Raw genomic sequence first — 14,581 nt, 5'->3', positions numbered from 1 at the left:
AAATATTAGGACACTAGCTATTGCCCGTGACTTCATCCGCGTGGTTAGAGATATAAGTTATGATTTATACCCGCCCTGTTTTTTTCCATTGTATCTTCGCTCCCATTAGTCGCAACGTGATGGTATATAGCCTAAAACCTTCCTCGATTAATGGTCTATTCATCATAAAAATAATTTTTCAATTCAAACCAATAGTTCCTGAGATTAGCGCGTTCAAACAAACAAACTCTTCAGCTTTATATATTAGTATAGATTACTGACAAACGTAGAGGGTAAACATCGTGATGAAACCTGGATTCCAAATATTATAATCTAAAATCTTCCACGGTTATCAACAACCCATATATTTTGCATGAAACGTACCTACCTAATTCCAAAGTCTGTCGACAAGTTATATGTCTCCGAGCACCAAAACTATCGGTAGCGTACCGGTCAAATGTATAACTGACGAATCAAAGTCACGTCGCTTGTCGAAGAAGAATTTCATTTACATACATTTGAAGTTTTCTATTCATCTTCAATTAAGCCTTCAAGATTGGACCAAAATCGTGACCTTTTAAACGAAATTTCGTAGTTTTGAATGTATAGATAGATACTATATACCAAGGCATGTTTTCGTAGGAGAGGAAACACTCACATTTCTCCGCTCATCGCCTCCGTTGTAATTTAGCGAGCTTGCCATTTCTCGGGTCTGCACCAAATTCGGCGCAAAGTAGTCCCAGCAACGGACGAAATTGTTTCTTTAATCAATACCAAAAGGATATGTTGATACTACTGGTGTCTACTCATTTTTATCCCACTTCTTTGTGTATGTTATGTAAGGTTCTGATATCGGAAGACCTAGAATGTATCTAAGACTTATGGCGGACTTACGAGTAAAATATTAAGAAAAAAAGTACAAATAAGAGTTTTAAAGCTATCTAGCTTTGAAATCAATGAGCTCGAAGCGGCAACTTAAACGAATCTTAACTTGATGATCAGCTCTATATCACGTCATTATATCGCATTGAAGAAAAAATCTTTATATATTTGAGAATGATTTGTCTATCAAAATAATGAATTTATGGCTTGGCTGAACAGCTGCTAAGCTTTTCAGAAACAGTCAAGTCACATGCACAGTTATACCAAGACTCAGGACAAGCATTCGTGGATCACTAATCTGTTTGAGGATTTCGAATGGTGAAACCAGAACCCTCTGTACGGCTTCCCGTCTGTCCGTCTATAACCATGCTCAGCTAGACACTAAAAGTTACATTTTACAGAATTTATTCATGTTTTTTATTGTGCTTTTTTCGGTTACACCTAAGCTTTTTTAGATGCTTTACTCCTATCCAGATTAGACCGACACATTATTATTGATTCCTTACATACTTTGACTAACACAGTAATTTCGACCTTATCTGCAGATAACTTGTAATCAAGGCATATTAATTACGTATCCCTACTAATATTATAAATGCGAAAGTAACTCTGTCTGTTTGTCTGTTACGCTTTCACGTCAAAACCACTGAAACGATTTTAATTACATTTGGTACAGAGATAGAGTTGACCTTGAGAAAGAACATAGGATAGTTTTTATCCCGGACTTTTGAAGCGTTCTCTTGGAAACGCGATATAACCGACCTTGACGCGGGCGAAAAGCTAGTAGATAATACTTCATTTATTAGGAAGATCAGATATTAGGGACGCTAATAAGCTCTTTTATCTAAATTAACGATTTCATTCATCTTTTTCACTTCTAAAGTTTGATTGTTACAGTTGTCTGCACGGAGTGGTATACGTCACTGCGCCATACCCATGGTACATTCGATCCCCGCGTAGGACAAGCATTTCTGTGATTCACAAATGCTTATTCTGAGTCTGGGTGTCGTTGTATGCATGTGACTTGAATGATTTTGAAAGTCCCTGCGACAAGGATTTTAATTATATATTTCTTAGTGAGCGAGTGATATTAAAAAAAAGTCAGTAAGCATTCGAATTGAGATCGCGTGGGTTATCTGAAACCGCGATACCAGCGCCAATTAACGAAGTAGCGTGAATTAGAACTACGCTCGATTCACAATTAACGCTGATAAAACTGAATCGCTACTCGATTCTGGTTTGATAGTAAATTACCTATTTCAGGACCAAATCGAGAACCGAAACAAAATCTAATCTAAATCATCAACAGAACCAAACTAGTACCGGGAGTAAGTCTGCAGTGCTTCTACACTCCATAGTCTTAACACTCCACACATCTCTCTTCTATAACTGCAGTAGTTGATACTGCACTAATAAAACCAGTTAAGTCCCAGTTGGATTCACGAATGTTGGTTCCTTACATATAGTCCCAAGAAAAACAATAAATTTCATGGTTTCGAAAATAGACTTGAAGAGAAAATAAAAAAATTGTCGCCCATCAATTTTGTGACCATGCCCAAGCTGATAGAGCTGGATTTTTATTTTTATTGTAAAGAATTACATTCATATATGAAAAAGAGTAGAACAAGTCTGGATAAGGCTAGCACAGGACCGTAGAAATTGGCACGAGAAACGGGAGGCCTATGCCCATCAGTGGAAGGATAATGTCTGTAGATGATGATGTTGAAAAAAGATACTGTCTACTCATCATGATTCATGAGATGCAGCCAAGAGCCAGCCTCAAAAGTCTGCAGACAAAGAAATAGGGATTTAACCCCAACATTCTGCGGAAACGCTAAAAACTCTACTAGCCATTTTCAAAATAACAAATAGATTTAAGTTCAGGCATTCAGAATTTATAGAATAGAGAAATAATATTAATATAACTCCCCTTTTCTGGGCTGTTGTGTACAAAGAGAAAAACAATGGTCAAGTGCGTGTCGGATATCAGTCAGTATATGGTTCTGTATAAAACAGACTGAAGAATAAAAAATTGGAAAAATGGTTATTCATTACAATTATGATGATAAAAACCATGAAAAGACTCAATAACAACAGCAATATATCTCTGAAAATTTTAACTGTCCAGCTATTAACAGTTCACGAGATACAGACATGTGGTACATGGAGAGATTTAAATAGAGCCTTAGAAATGGGGTTCCATTTTATATTTTGAAAAAGAAATAAGAATACTAACTTCTCAGTCTAAGTTCTACCTAGATGTTACAGTTCCTACTCCATCTTGATACTCTAATGAGATCTATACATACTTAAATTTAGTAAAACTGGAACTCAAATTATTTTAGAAAAAGCTAGGTAAAGATGTTGTCAATAATGTCTGGTCAACATTGAATAATACAAAATATTATCAGAATTGACACCGTAGGTACAGTAAATACTACAACATAATAGGTACAACATTTTAAAACAGTATTGACCTTGTCTGTATGTGAAAAGGCTTTGGCCCCAAATGAAACAAAATATATGAAAAAAAATAGTCAGTCAATTTCAATATTAACGAAAAATAAAATTTAAATAACATTTGCATGTTAACAGCAAAATGCACTTTTTGTTAATCAAAAACATTTTAACAATAATCGAATAACAAAAGAATTCATTTACGTCACTGATAAAGAAAATTATGTTATTTTTTATCTCACTAATTCAATGGCAGATTGTTTTGTATTTATAACAATACGAAACAGATTATCTCTTCACTCGTGTAAACATTAAGATAAAAATACGATTAAGTACATTAATTTCTCACCGAGCGTCAAGATAAAACTATAATCACTAATGTAATTTCAAAAATAATAACTTAGCACTCTCGATATTAATTTTAAAATATTGAATTCTAAAATGTTTTTTTTAACATCCGCATAAATGACACGCACTGCCAACAACAAAGAAAAAAATATCGATTTCAAAAAAAAATCGATATCGATGACAACTCTCGTACAAAGAAGAAAGCACAAAGTCTGTAAACCACGTGGAGCGCCAAGGTCGAATTTATGTTTTCAACTTGTCAAGCGCGGCGTGTGATAAATTAATTCTACGGGCCGTTATCGTTCTACTCGGAAAAATATTTTGAGCCTTATTGCGTGCATGTAAGGCAAGTTTTCGCTTGCGCACGAAGCCCACGCATAGTCGCCAACCCAGGCAATATATCTTAGGCCGTGTACTGCCCCTGACAGTTCGTAAACAAACTGGATCTACCGCAACAAAGGGTGACTGTCATTTTACACTGTAAATATTAGATTTATATCGAATACTATTATGAATTAATCGAATTACACTTTCCGAAAATACTATTTTATCAAAAGGTCAATAGTAATACGCATAAAAACACTTATTCCAATACATTTAAGTCTACTTACCAGAAGAAATCAACACGAGGTTGAGTAACGCAGAGTCATCTGTAGTAAATCTTGCACATATCGATCAGCCTTGCAATTCTCAAAAACACAGACGAGAGAAAAAAAAGAAACGGAGAGGTTAGCACCAAAATTTGCCGTCTATCACTCGTCAAGCCGTCACTGTTGTAGTAAATAGAGTTTTTATTGCTACCCGACGCGTAACGAGTCAGCAAACGTAGTAAGGTCGTTAAATGATTCACTATCAAAATAAAAATAATCCGGCAGACGCTGCGTCGACGACCGCGCCACTGTCTGTCTGCCGTGCTGTCAATATTCGTCAAAACGAAAATGGCGACACCCTCGACGGAATACGATCAGCACCGGCCTGCCTGCAATACCCGTCTCGCTTTAACGCGAACGAGTGACAAGGACGGGCTATAGACGTGTTGTCTTCGGCCCGACCGGACTGATTTGTGATGTCACGCCCAGCGGCGTAACGTTTTGCGTAATTACATGTTCATGAACGCTTGTAAACTTGTTTTAATAACGTTAATTTACGATCGTTTCGTATATGAGGTCGCCAGATGAAAGTGTTGGCCGATAGATACATTAATTATAGAGAAAAGGGACATTAAATTTAAGTAATACGTCTTTGCGCATGCTAGGCCCATCCCACCACTCAATATGTGTCGTACGAGCGCCTCCTACTTCTTCTTATTTTATTCAGTGTACACTTTTTTTTGGTGTTCATCCCGACTGCATTAATACGATGCGAAAGCAGTCGCAATGCAGTTTGATTAATAATAGAGTCGAGTCTATAAATTTCTTTGTCTCCATTCGTAATTGAGTTACATCTGAGTTGTAAATTCTTATTTTTTATTAAGAGCGCTTGGATATCTGCATCGTGTTTATAAATTTTAATTGACTATTGTTCAGGTTTATTTTTGTTCGATCTTTGGCCGCAATGTACGGCCACATGTTGTTATGCTGTTGAATTTAGATTCAATGTAATGCTAATGTATTAACATGCTCGAATGAGTACTCTTGTAATAAAGTGTTTTAAAAAATACCTTGAAATTGCGATTAGTGATGTTGATTAATTCAATTTCAAGCCAAAGGTTAATTGATTGAAAGTGACTGTACGTATGCAACATAACTAATCATTAAATCTAAGTACCTAATTGAGATAATTGCGTTACGTAAGACACTACACCTAGCAATAAAAACAAAAAAATAAGTGCATGCGTGCTATCTGAATGATGTGATAGCGTAGTAAAGTGTTCTACCCCACTACCAGTATTAGTGTATAATCTATGGTTCTACCCTGTCATTTCAATTTTGACGTTAGTTGAACCTAAGTTGTCAAACGTCCCCAGATCCTATTCCAAAATCTCGATTTAGTTTACAAAAATTATCGATATTTTACTTTTCGATTGGTTTTCTCTATTTTTTTATTTTCAGGGCTACCAACAGAAATATTGTTTTGACAATGTAAATAAAATGTTGTTACAAGGCCGCAAGTGAAGAAATTAGTACAATATTTTTGTTAGTTTAAAGTAAACTGTTCTTGCTTTTAAAAATAATAAATAAATATTTTACTTCAAAACAAGTGGAATCAATAAAATTTCAAGTTATTAAGATTGCTTCAAGTGTTGCCAATAAAATAAACAACCAGCTGACCGTCTGACCTCTGACGCGATTTCCGAGTGGTTTCAAGTCTCGACCGTTAGTAATTGAAAAATTGAAGTGTGCAGAGCGAGTTTACTTTGTTACAATTTTCCACTTAAATATCAAGAAATAGTCAAAAGTATTTAAAAATGACTGAAAGGACATCACGTATTTCGTCCTACAAAAACGTCGGACATGGAACCACAGTAAGTAGTCAGGTTTTCAAAAGTTTTTTAAATTTCGAATTCATTTTACACCTTACGATGTTTGTAATTTTTTACTAATTATACTTTGGTTAGATGGTTTTGCTATGGAATTATCTGATAACTTACTGAAAACAAGGAAAATCGTCTGACTCAAAACTCATGACAATATAATTGCAGGCTAAAGTAAAGAGGCTAGCTCCTGTTGGCCATCCACTGTTTCTACTTCATTCCTAACTTAATTCTTGATAATTCCACTTCTGTTTGACCGAAATTGATGTAACTAGCTCTAAAATTATGCTACCTTCAGAAAAACTTTCAGATTTTACGAAAAACACATGTTCTCAAAAGATCTGAAAAAGTTTTAAATAAATACTTACACAACTTAAAAAATGTGATGTATTTCATCACATTTTGATATTTGATACGTAAATAAACGTTATACAAGGTCTCGATAATGATAGGAAACCATTTACCAGTGTGAGAACTGATTAATGTATCTGATCATGGAGAATGCATAGTATCATGAACATGACTAACTAGTCATGTCTAACTAGTCATGTTCATGATATTTCTAAAACACATTATGAGATAGTAAGAAGCAATCAAACAGGCTGTAATTACACATGTGCCATTAAATAGCAGACTTAAATAGAGATGGCAACAGTAGTGTATGAACACAAGATTAAAAATCGTTTATAAAAATTAGGCTACTAAGTAGTAAGTTTCAAAGGTCAGGAAAATCCCGAATTCACCCACTTTTCACCACTTTATAAGAAAAGTTTCTTTGAAGAAGAAACTCCATTGCTAACTACATAAACAGCTTGCTATTCTTCCATTCAAGATCAAAAATACAGCACAATCTGTAATCTGTCCTCAGGATCTCCGTCGTAAGAGAGCAGAGCTCAGTGTGGCTCTCCGCAAGCAAGCCAGAGATGAGCAGCTCCTCAAGAGACGGGCTCTGTCCCCAGAGGCCGGAGAGGAGATCATTGACCATACTGAAAAGGTTTTGACTCCTGAGGAAATCGTGCAAGGTAAAGCTATGTACGGTTTACATATGACAAGTTACATAACGTGTTGTATGAACACCCCCTGCCTCCCCCCCAAATTGCATTACATAATACTTGAACACTACCTTTTTTTATACCCCATTATATATCTAAGGGAATAAATAGATTACTTTTTATACCCAGTCATCATCCTTGCAGTTTTACGAACTGCCCTCTACTCCACAGGTCTCCGTGCCCCGGACCTCACCACATTGACAGCATCAGCTCGCGCCGCTCGTCGTATGCTGTCCAGGGAGCAAAACCCTCCTATAACCCCCATGGTCAAGGCTGGTGTCATCAAACCCTTGGTGGATGCACTGGATAGAGATGACTGGTTAGTAACATATTAGTCAAAAGAAAATTAAGTCAAGAAAATTCGCGGTAATCCTCTATTATTTGACTAGCCTTTCGCCCGCGTCGAGGTCCGTTATATCGCGTTTCCAAGAGAAGTCTTCAAGTCCGGAATAAAAACTATCCTATGTTCTTTCTCAAGGTCAACTCTATCTCTGTAGAAAATTTCATTAACATCAGTTCAGTGGTTTAGACATGAAAGCATAACAGAAAGAGTTACTTTCACATTTATAATATTAGTAGGGATGTGAATATAATTATGCAACGCGAGAGTTTAAATATAAGTACATATATTAGTCAAGTCGGTAATAGTTCCAGTCTGTCTTAAAAGGCTTTTTGATACACATGAAGTGGTTAATCTTATGTCACATCATGTGGCTTTAGGTATAAGGGGAAGCAGGGTTGGTAGAATGGGATACCGTAGCTCCAGTGTGGATGGGGGAAAGGTAGGAAAATAGGTGGTATTTAGCAGATTTAGTTTAACACTCTTTTGCTCAACCCAAAGTAAGACGAGTCATTTATTGATTCCCCACACAAAGAAAAGTTTCTATACCAAAAGGGTGAAAATGGAAACTTATAACTAAGGCTGTCTGTCAATTAAAAGATTAAACATACACTGTACTGCAAACATTTAACTTTTAAGTTCTGTTGCCATTTAGTTAATCACGGCTTATTGCGCACTAGCTGTTGCCCGCGACTTCGTCCCCGTGGCTAGAAGATATAAGTTATGATTCATGTATACCTGCCCGGGTTTTTTTCACATTTTCCATTGTATCTTAGCTCCTATTAGTCGCAGCGTGATGGTTTATAGCCTAAAGCCTTCCTCGATGAATGGTCTATTCAACACAAAAAGAATTTTTCAATTTGGACCAGTAGTTCCTGAGATTAGCGCGTTCAAATAAACAAACTCTTCAGCTTTATATATTAGTATAGAAGTATAGATTTGTTGTACAAATTGGTTTAATACATATATCTTTGTTGCCACAGCCCTGACCTCCAGTTTGAAGCAGCATGGGCTATCACCAACATTGCTTCTGGAACTCATGAGCATACCATGGCGGTTGTTGACGTAAGTAATAAAACGTACCAAGCCTTTTAGCTGGCTTCGGATGCCCGAGTGGTATAGACCACCACGCCAAGTTCATTGCATGATGTGCCGTTAGTTCGATCCCCACGTAAGACAAGCATTTGTGTGATCAATGAATGCTTGTTCTGAGTCTGTGTGCCTCACTGCGCACTCACATGTCGCTGGTTCTATTCCCGCGTAGGATAAGCATTTGTGTCCATAAATGCTTGTTCTGAGAACTTCTGAGTCTAAGTGTTTTTGTGCATGTGACTTGACTGTTTGTTTAAACCAGCGGTTATAAAACCGGCGATTTAATTACCTATAGCACAAGTCCTTTTTTACATCATAAATTCAAAAAGTTTGTAAATTATTCATACTCTCGGTTCTGAGAAAAACTTTTCGACAAGTCAAGACAAAGTGATGTAAAACTCGTCATAGATTCCATTCAAAGCAAAATTTGAAGCCAATTTCCAGTCACAAAGTTCAGTTTTGAGGTTTTTAGGCTTTACTTTAACAGTTCTTCTGCACAGCAATGACATTCAACCTTATTTAATCGAAACTTTCATTTCAGGGCGGTGCCATCCCGAAACTAATAAGCCTGCTAGCTCGCGGCGGGGCGGTGGGCGAGCAGAGTGCGTGGGCGCTGGGCAACATCGCGGGCGACGGGACCAGCACGCGCGACGCGGTGCTGGCGCACGGGGCCCTGCCCGCGCTGCTGCCGCTGCTGGCGCCGCACACGCCCGCCAGCCAGCTGCGGACGGCCGTGTGGACCTACAGCAACTTCTGCAGGTAGCTCTGCCAACATTGCTGATGGAAACCAAATGCCTAACTTGAGTTTTGCTCTCCTGGTAATTTTTGGTTTCTCCTGTTGGAAATCCTCCTGGCCTTCTTGGAAGGTGCCAGGTGCCATAAACGATGTCGCAGGCAACCTTGGACTCCTACAGGTCCAAAAATAGGAACTGTTATGTTGGAGAGTGAGGAGTTATTTTTCCCCATTGCTATTAAGGGGCTTTGTCAAGACTACTGTCCAAGACTTATCATGGTGGCTAGATCAGGGCAAATTGGGGCCTTCTGCCACTTGCTCGTTGGACGCGTAGAGCATAGACTCGTGTTTCTCCGTACCCTTTGAGTGCCATTCTTCGCTTCATGAAAGTTATTATAATATAAATCAATTTGTTACAGGAATAAGAACCCGCTTGTGAAATTCGACTACGTAGCACCCGCGTTGCCGTATATTTCAGAGTTATTGGAGGTTACCGATCAAGATGTATTAGGTTAGTACTTACTTTCAAGATTACTTATGTAAGCCAAGGAGTGTACGTCTAGTGGTATGATTGTTTCATTGCCAAGTCAAAGGTTGATTGTTCGAATTCACATCTGTCTTTTTGAAGTCATGTATGTCGTTCAACATACTTATGGCATGTTTAAAACGTCGATCAAAAATCTAGACTTCGATTTCGACCTCAGACTAGTTTTTTTTGGAAACGTGTTTTTCGTCACTTTTAGTTGAATTGAAGGATCAAACAATCGAGCTATGAAAATCGAATGGCAGAATTTCGTGTTGTTATTTATTAATCCTAAATAACAACAAAGCCCCAAAAGTCTTAAGCTACGACAATGACGGAATTTCGACCGAAAAAAATGCCTAAGTTACGAAAGTGACAAAACTCGATCTTGGTTTATTCCTTTCCTTACAATCTCATTACATTACTTTCATAGCAAAGGATAATTTATTTTATTTATCGAATAGAGCATAATGATGATAATGATGTGTCCGTCCCCCAGCCGACGCGTGCTGGGCGCTGTCGTACCTGACGGACGGCCCCAACGAGCGCATCGAGGCGGTGCAGGCGAGCGGGCGGCTGCTGGCGCGGCTGGTGCGGCTGCTGGCGCACGCGGCCGCCGCCGTCAGGACGCCCGCGCTCCGGGCGCTCGGGAACATGCTCACCGGCTCCGATGAACAGGTATGTACATTACTAGCTCTTCGCCCGCGTCGACGTCGATTCTATCACGTTTCCAAGAGAACTCTTTAAAAGTCCGGGATAAAAACTATCCTATGTTCTTTCTCAAGGTCAACTCCATCTCTGTACCAAATTTAATAAAAATTTGATTTTGAAAGAGCAACTGCCTACCTGACCTCCTCAACACAGTTACCTGGGCAACACGATACCCCTTGGTTAGATCAGACTTTTTCGCTTCTGACTTCCCTCCCATTCTAGATGGCGTTGTATAAAACTTGTTAAACATTATTATTTATATATCTTCTTTAAATTTATTTATACATCTTCACCTATTCTTGCAACAGACCGACCGTTGCCTAGACGCAGGTTGTATAGAGCACATCATCTCGCTGCTACGCTGCGGCAAGCCCTCGCTGATGAAGGAAGCCGCCTGGGCCGTGTCCAACATCCTGGCCGGCACCCAGACACAGATACAACGCGCCATCGACCAACAAGTACTTGTGCATCTCATACATGTGCTCGCTAATGAGGATATTAAGTACGTATTATACAAATGTAATAATTCAAGTATTATCTATAAATAATTATTGAAATCAAGCACCATAACTGAAGTTGGCAGGGAATATTGTATACTAGCTGTTGCCCGCGACTTCGTCCACGTGGTTAGAATTTCCCCGTTTAAGCGCAAAAAATGTATTTTTTTACGACCTCACATTAGAAACCTCAAAAATTGTAGCCTATGTGTTATTCTGATGTATAAGCTATATTGTGGTAAAGTTTCATTCAAATCCATTCAGTAGTTTTTACGTGAAAGAGTAACAAACATCCATACATCCATACTTACAAACTTCCGCCTTTATAATAGTAGTAGGATTACACCAGACTTCTGTCCCTCTGCTGGACAAAATCGGGCAAATCTGTTTCTAACAATAGTGTTTTTTTATCAGACGTAAGTACGTCTTATAGGTACGAGACAGTTTCAAGATTTTTTTTCTTTTCGTGATGTTCATAAAACTAGTAATGGCCCAATAGTCAAGGCAATTTGAGGACCTTATATTGGGACTACCAATATAGCAGAGGTTTGATTGGACCTGGGACCAATGTCTGTATGGATTATTTCTGTGTCTGGATTTCATTTATCAGTTATTAAGGTCTCAAAACACAGCTTAACTATACGACTAGATTGCACGGGTAGCCGAGTGATTGAGATCACCACGCCAAACCCACTGAGCGAGACGTATCCCGGGTTCGAACCCCGCATAATCAGGACAATCATTTGTAGACTACATAAATGGTTGTCCTGATTCTGGGTGTTTTGTATATGTGACTTGAATTTTTGTGCAGCCCCCCGCGACACAAGGAATAAATTCCTCAGTGCGGGAGTCGATTTTTATTCAGAAAAAAAATGTCGCCACGCATTCTATACATAATTAATTATCTACAGATGTCAAAAAGAGGCAGCGTGGGCGATCACAAACCTGTGCCTGGGCGGCACTCCGGAGCAGCTGGACGCGCTCATCAGCGCCGGCTTCCTGGAGCCCTACTGCCTGCTGCTGGCCTCTCCCGACCACAAGGCTGTCTGCGTCGTGTTAGATGGACTTACTAATCTGTTACAAGTACGGACTTTTTATGCTTTTATTGTTTGGTAGTCTGAGCCCAATGTTTATGATGCCCAAATTAGTAATCGTGTGCACGGATAGCCGAGTGGTTGAGATCACCACGCCAAATTGACTGTAGGCGACGTGTCGCGGGTTCGATCCCCGCGTAATACAAATGTGTGATATCCGAATGTTTGTCCTGAGTCTGAGTGTGTTTTTGCATGACTTAAATGCTTGTAAAACACCCCAAGGATTGGATTCTAGCTAAACAGTAGCTAAAGCACTATATAAAAAAAGAAATATGTTCAAAGTTGAGCATACAATTATTACTGGCATAAAATTGTGGGTACCTTCTTTATGTGACACAGCTTTCTTAGGCTTATTTATTACGGAAGCTACATCCGCAACTACGCCAGTCCAATTAGCATTTGATCAGTAATTTTTGAACCGCGTGTCCTTGAGTAAGCTTCCATATAAATGGTGTCGTTTATCCGCCAGCATTCCCTGACCGCGGACTCCTAAAGTAGTGTTGACGTAGCCAAAAGTCGAACATGATAATGCCACACACCCCTTGGTCGCGAACTGCATTGATCGTTTCATATTAAGACCATGGGAGACATAAATAAGGGGCTCCCAATTCCAGATTTAGTTAAAATGTCTTACATAATATACCTTTTTTCAGGCCGCAGTCAAGTTCGGTCAAGTAGAAGCTCTCTGCTTAAAACTAGAAGAAATAGGTGCACTAGACCAGATTGAAACATTACAACAACATGAAAATGAACAGGTAATTATTACTAATACCAAGTTACTTTATTGCATTTATTAAGTATCTCTGAAGTAATGAAGCTTAGTGACTCATGTTACCAAACCCAATGAGCGAGTCCTGTCGCAGGTTCGATCCCCGCATAGGACCAAGCATTTGTGTGATCCACGAATGCTTGTCCTGAGTCTGGGTGTCTTTGTGCATGTGACTCGAATGTTTGTGAAACACCCCGCGATACAAGGATAAAAAAAATTAATGCGTTCGTCGTTTTTTTTTCCAAGCCTATTTCTCGAGTTTGTTTAGACTATTTTACGAGCGATCGCCTGTATGCGTCAGTTCATGATTAAGGACTTCGGTTGGGTTGCCAGTCCAACCCATCCATGTTCCTTCCTTTGCTCATGTACCGGGACCGCGTTAACCCTTTCAAGCAATCTTGCTGAAGCAGTGGTATCTAACACGATCACTATAAAAACACAAGGCAAACAGCAATAACTCACTATTTAATATTTATTTTATATTTCCACAGGTCTACAAGAAAACTCTACACATTCTAGACACATACTTTGCGGAGCAAGACGACCCCACTGCCCAGCCAGCACAGACTGAAGAAGAATTCCAATTTGGCACCACCCAACAACCAAACATCAACTTTTAGCATTAATATACACTTTATAACACATTTTAGTACCAAACTGCATTTAAAAGAATTACAGAATTCTCTTAATACAATCAGATTTTCAAAACAACTGCTAATTAGTACAATTTTTGTAAGAAATCGAAAATAATTATCTCCTAGTGATTGTTTAGGGACCAACTATGTAAACTCTGTAATATTTAGTTATAATATTAGTACAATAATTAGATTTAAAGATATTCAGGGCTATTAATAAGTACTTAGAACCAAGCTGGTCTTGGAAAAGTCTTGATTAGACTGAGCTTAGATTATTAAATGATGTAACGGTTTACTCACGCGTATTTATCGGGGGTCAGCCCGTCGCGTCAGCTCATTATTAAGGACTCCGGCTGGGTCCGAAACTAGTCGGGCGATCCCGATAAATACGCGTGAGTAAACCGTTACATCATTTAATAATGAAACAGTCTCACGAGAGCTATTATAAAAATACATTAGATCGACACCTAACAATGCTGAAAGCACTCGATTGCTAATCGATCTTCGTTTGATTCGATTCATTTTAAGACTGAATCGATAATCGAATCTTATTAAACAATATCGGGATTAATCCTGTCATATGATTGAGACCATACTTTGATAATTAGTACTTTAAAACGTGATATAATATTGCCTTAAAAATCAGTTCAAAAGACAAGAATATAAAATCAATTAGGGAAACTTTTTATTTTCTAAAAGAACTGATATTGTTGTAAGTTTTTTATATAATAAACGTTTTTATTTTTGAATATGTTGTTTTTAAGTTCTTCCTATGCGAGGAATATGTTACACGATTGTCGCTAATATGGAAGGAGCATGAAAGGGCTGTTGTGTTAAGTGTTCAACGCAAGTGGGGAGAGGAGAAAGAGACTGGGAGGGAGAATAGAATTCATTAGAAATCATTGTCACAGACTAGCGCGAGAGTTTACTAAAATCGATATCCATCCCTTCCTATTTTTTCATTACCACATTACAAATTTAACCGGTTTTCGGAGG

At 38.4% G+C, this 14,581-nt stretch overlaps 2 protein-coding genes across 3 annotated transcripts in view; one reads left to right on the top strand and one right to left on the bottom strand.

The window, feature by feature from the left end:
- The window catches only part of LOC113498600 (homeobox protein PKNOX2-like), a 34,142-nt gene extending 29,413 nt beyond the window's left edge, over nucleotides 1-4,729 (bottom strand). Inside the window, exon 1 of the mRNA XM_026878677.1 lies at nucleotides 4,278-4,729. The gene's annotated coding sequence lies outside the window, so the exon portion shown is untranslated. The remainder of the gene's footprint in view (nucleotides 1-4,277) is intronic.
- A 1,193-nt stretch (nucleotides 4,730-5,922) lies between these two features.
- On the top strand, nucleotides 5,923-13,932 carry LOC113498599 (importin subunit alpha-1-like). Of its 2 annotated transcripts, none has more exons than XM_026878675.1 (11): nucleotides 5,923-6,130; nucleotides 7,008-7,161; nucleotides 7,336-7,510; nucleotides 8,515-8,596; nucleotides 9,165-9,382; nucleotides 9,776-9,867; nucleotides 10,379-10,557; nucleotides 10,899-11,092; nucleotides 11,999-12,170; nucleotides 12,835-12,936; nucleotides 13,442-13,932. In XM_026878675.1, exons 1-11 carry the CDS (start codon nucleotides 6,074-6,076, stop codon nucleotides 13,568-13,570), a joined length of 1,554 nt encoding a protein of 517 aa, XP_026734476.1. In that variant the 5' UTR covers nucleotides 5,923-6,073; the 3' UTR covers nucleotides 13,571-13,932. The 2 variants fall into 2 exon arrangements, with proteins under 2 accessions (XP_026734476.1, XP_026734477.1); XM_026878676.1 differs by having other exon boundaries at nucleotides 5,931-6,130; nucleotides 7,363-7,510.
- Nucleotides 13,933-14,581: the final 649 nt, after the last annotated feature.

Source organism: Trichoplusia ni, chromosome 11 (genome assembly GCF_003590095.1).
Source record: "Trichoplusia ni isolate ovarian cell line Hi5 chromosome 11, tn1, whole genome shotgun sequence".
Taxonomy (NCBI): Eukaryota; Metazoa; Arthropoda; class Insecta; order Lepidoptera; family Noctuidae; genus Trichoplusia; species Trichoplusia ni.
Note: the sequence above shows the minus strand (reverse complement) of the source record. Positions and strands in the feature narration are given on the sequence as shown.

What these genes read in the sequence shown, in the direction of transcription:
- LOC113498599 (XM_026878675.1), top strand. Translation starts at nt 6,074, where the DNA reads ATGACTGAAAGGACATCACGTATTTCGTCCTACAAAAACGTCGGACAT. An exon ending in TCCTGAGGAAATCGTGCAAG is followed by an intron (nt 7,162 to 7,335) that starts GTAAAGCTATGT and finishes TCATCCTTGCAG; the next exon opens with TTTTACGAACTGCCCTCTAC. An exon ending in CTCGCTAATGAGGATATTAA is followed by an intron (nt 11,093 to 11,998) that starts GTACGTATTATA and finishes AATTATCTACAG; the next exon opens with ATGTCAAAAAGAGGCAGCGT.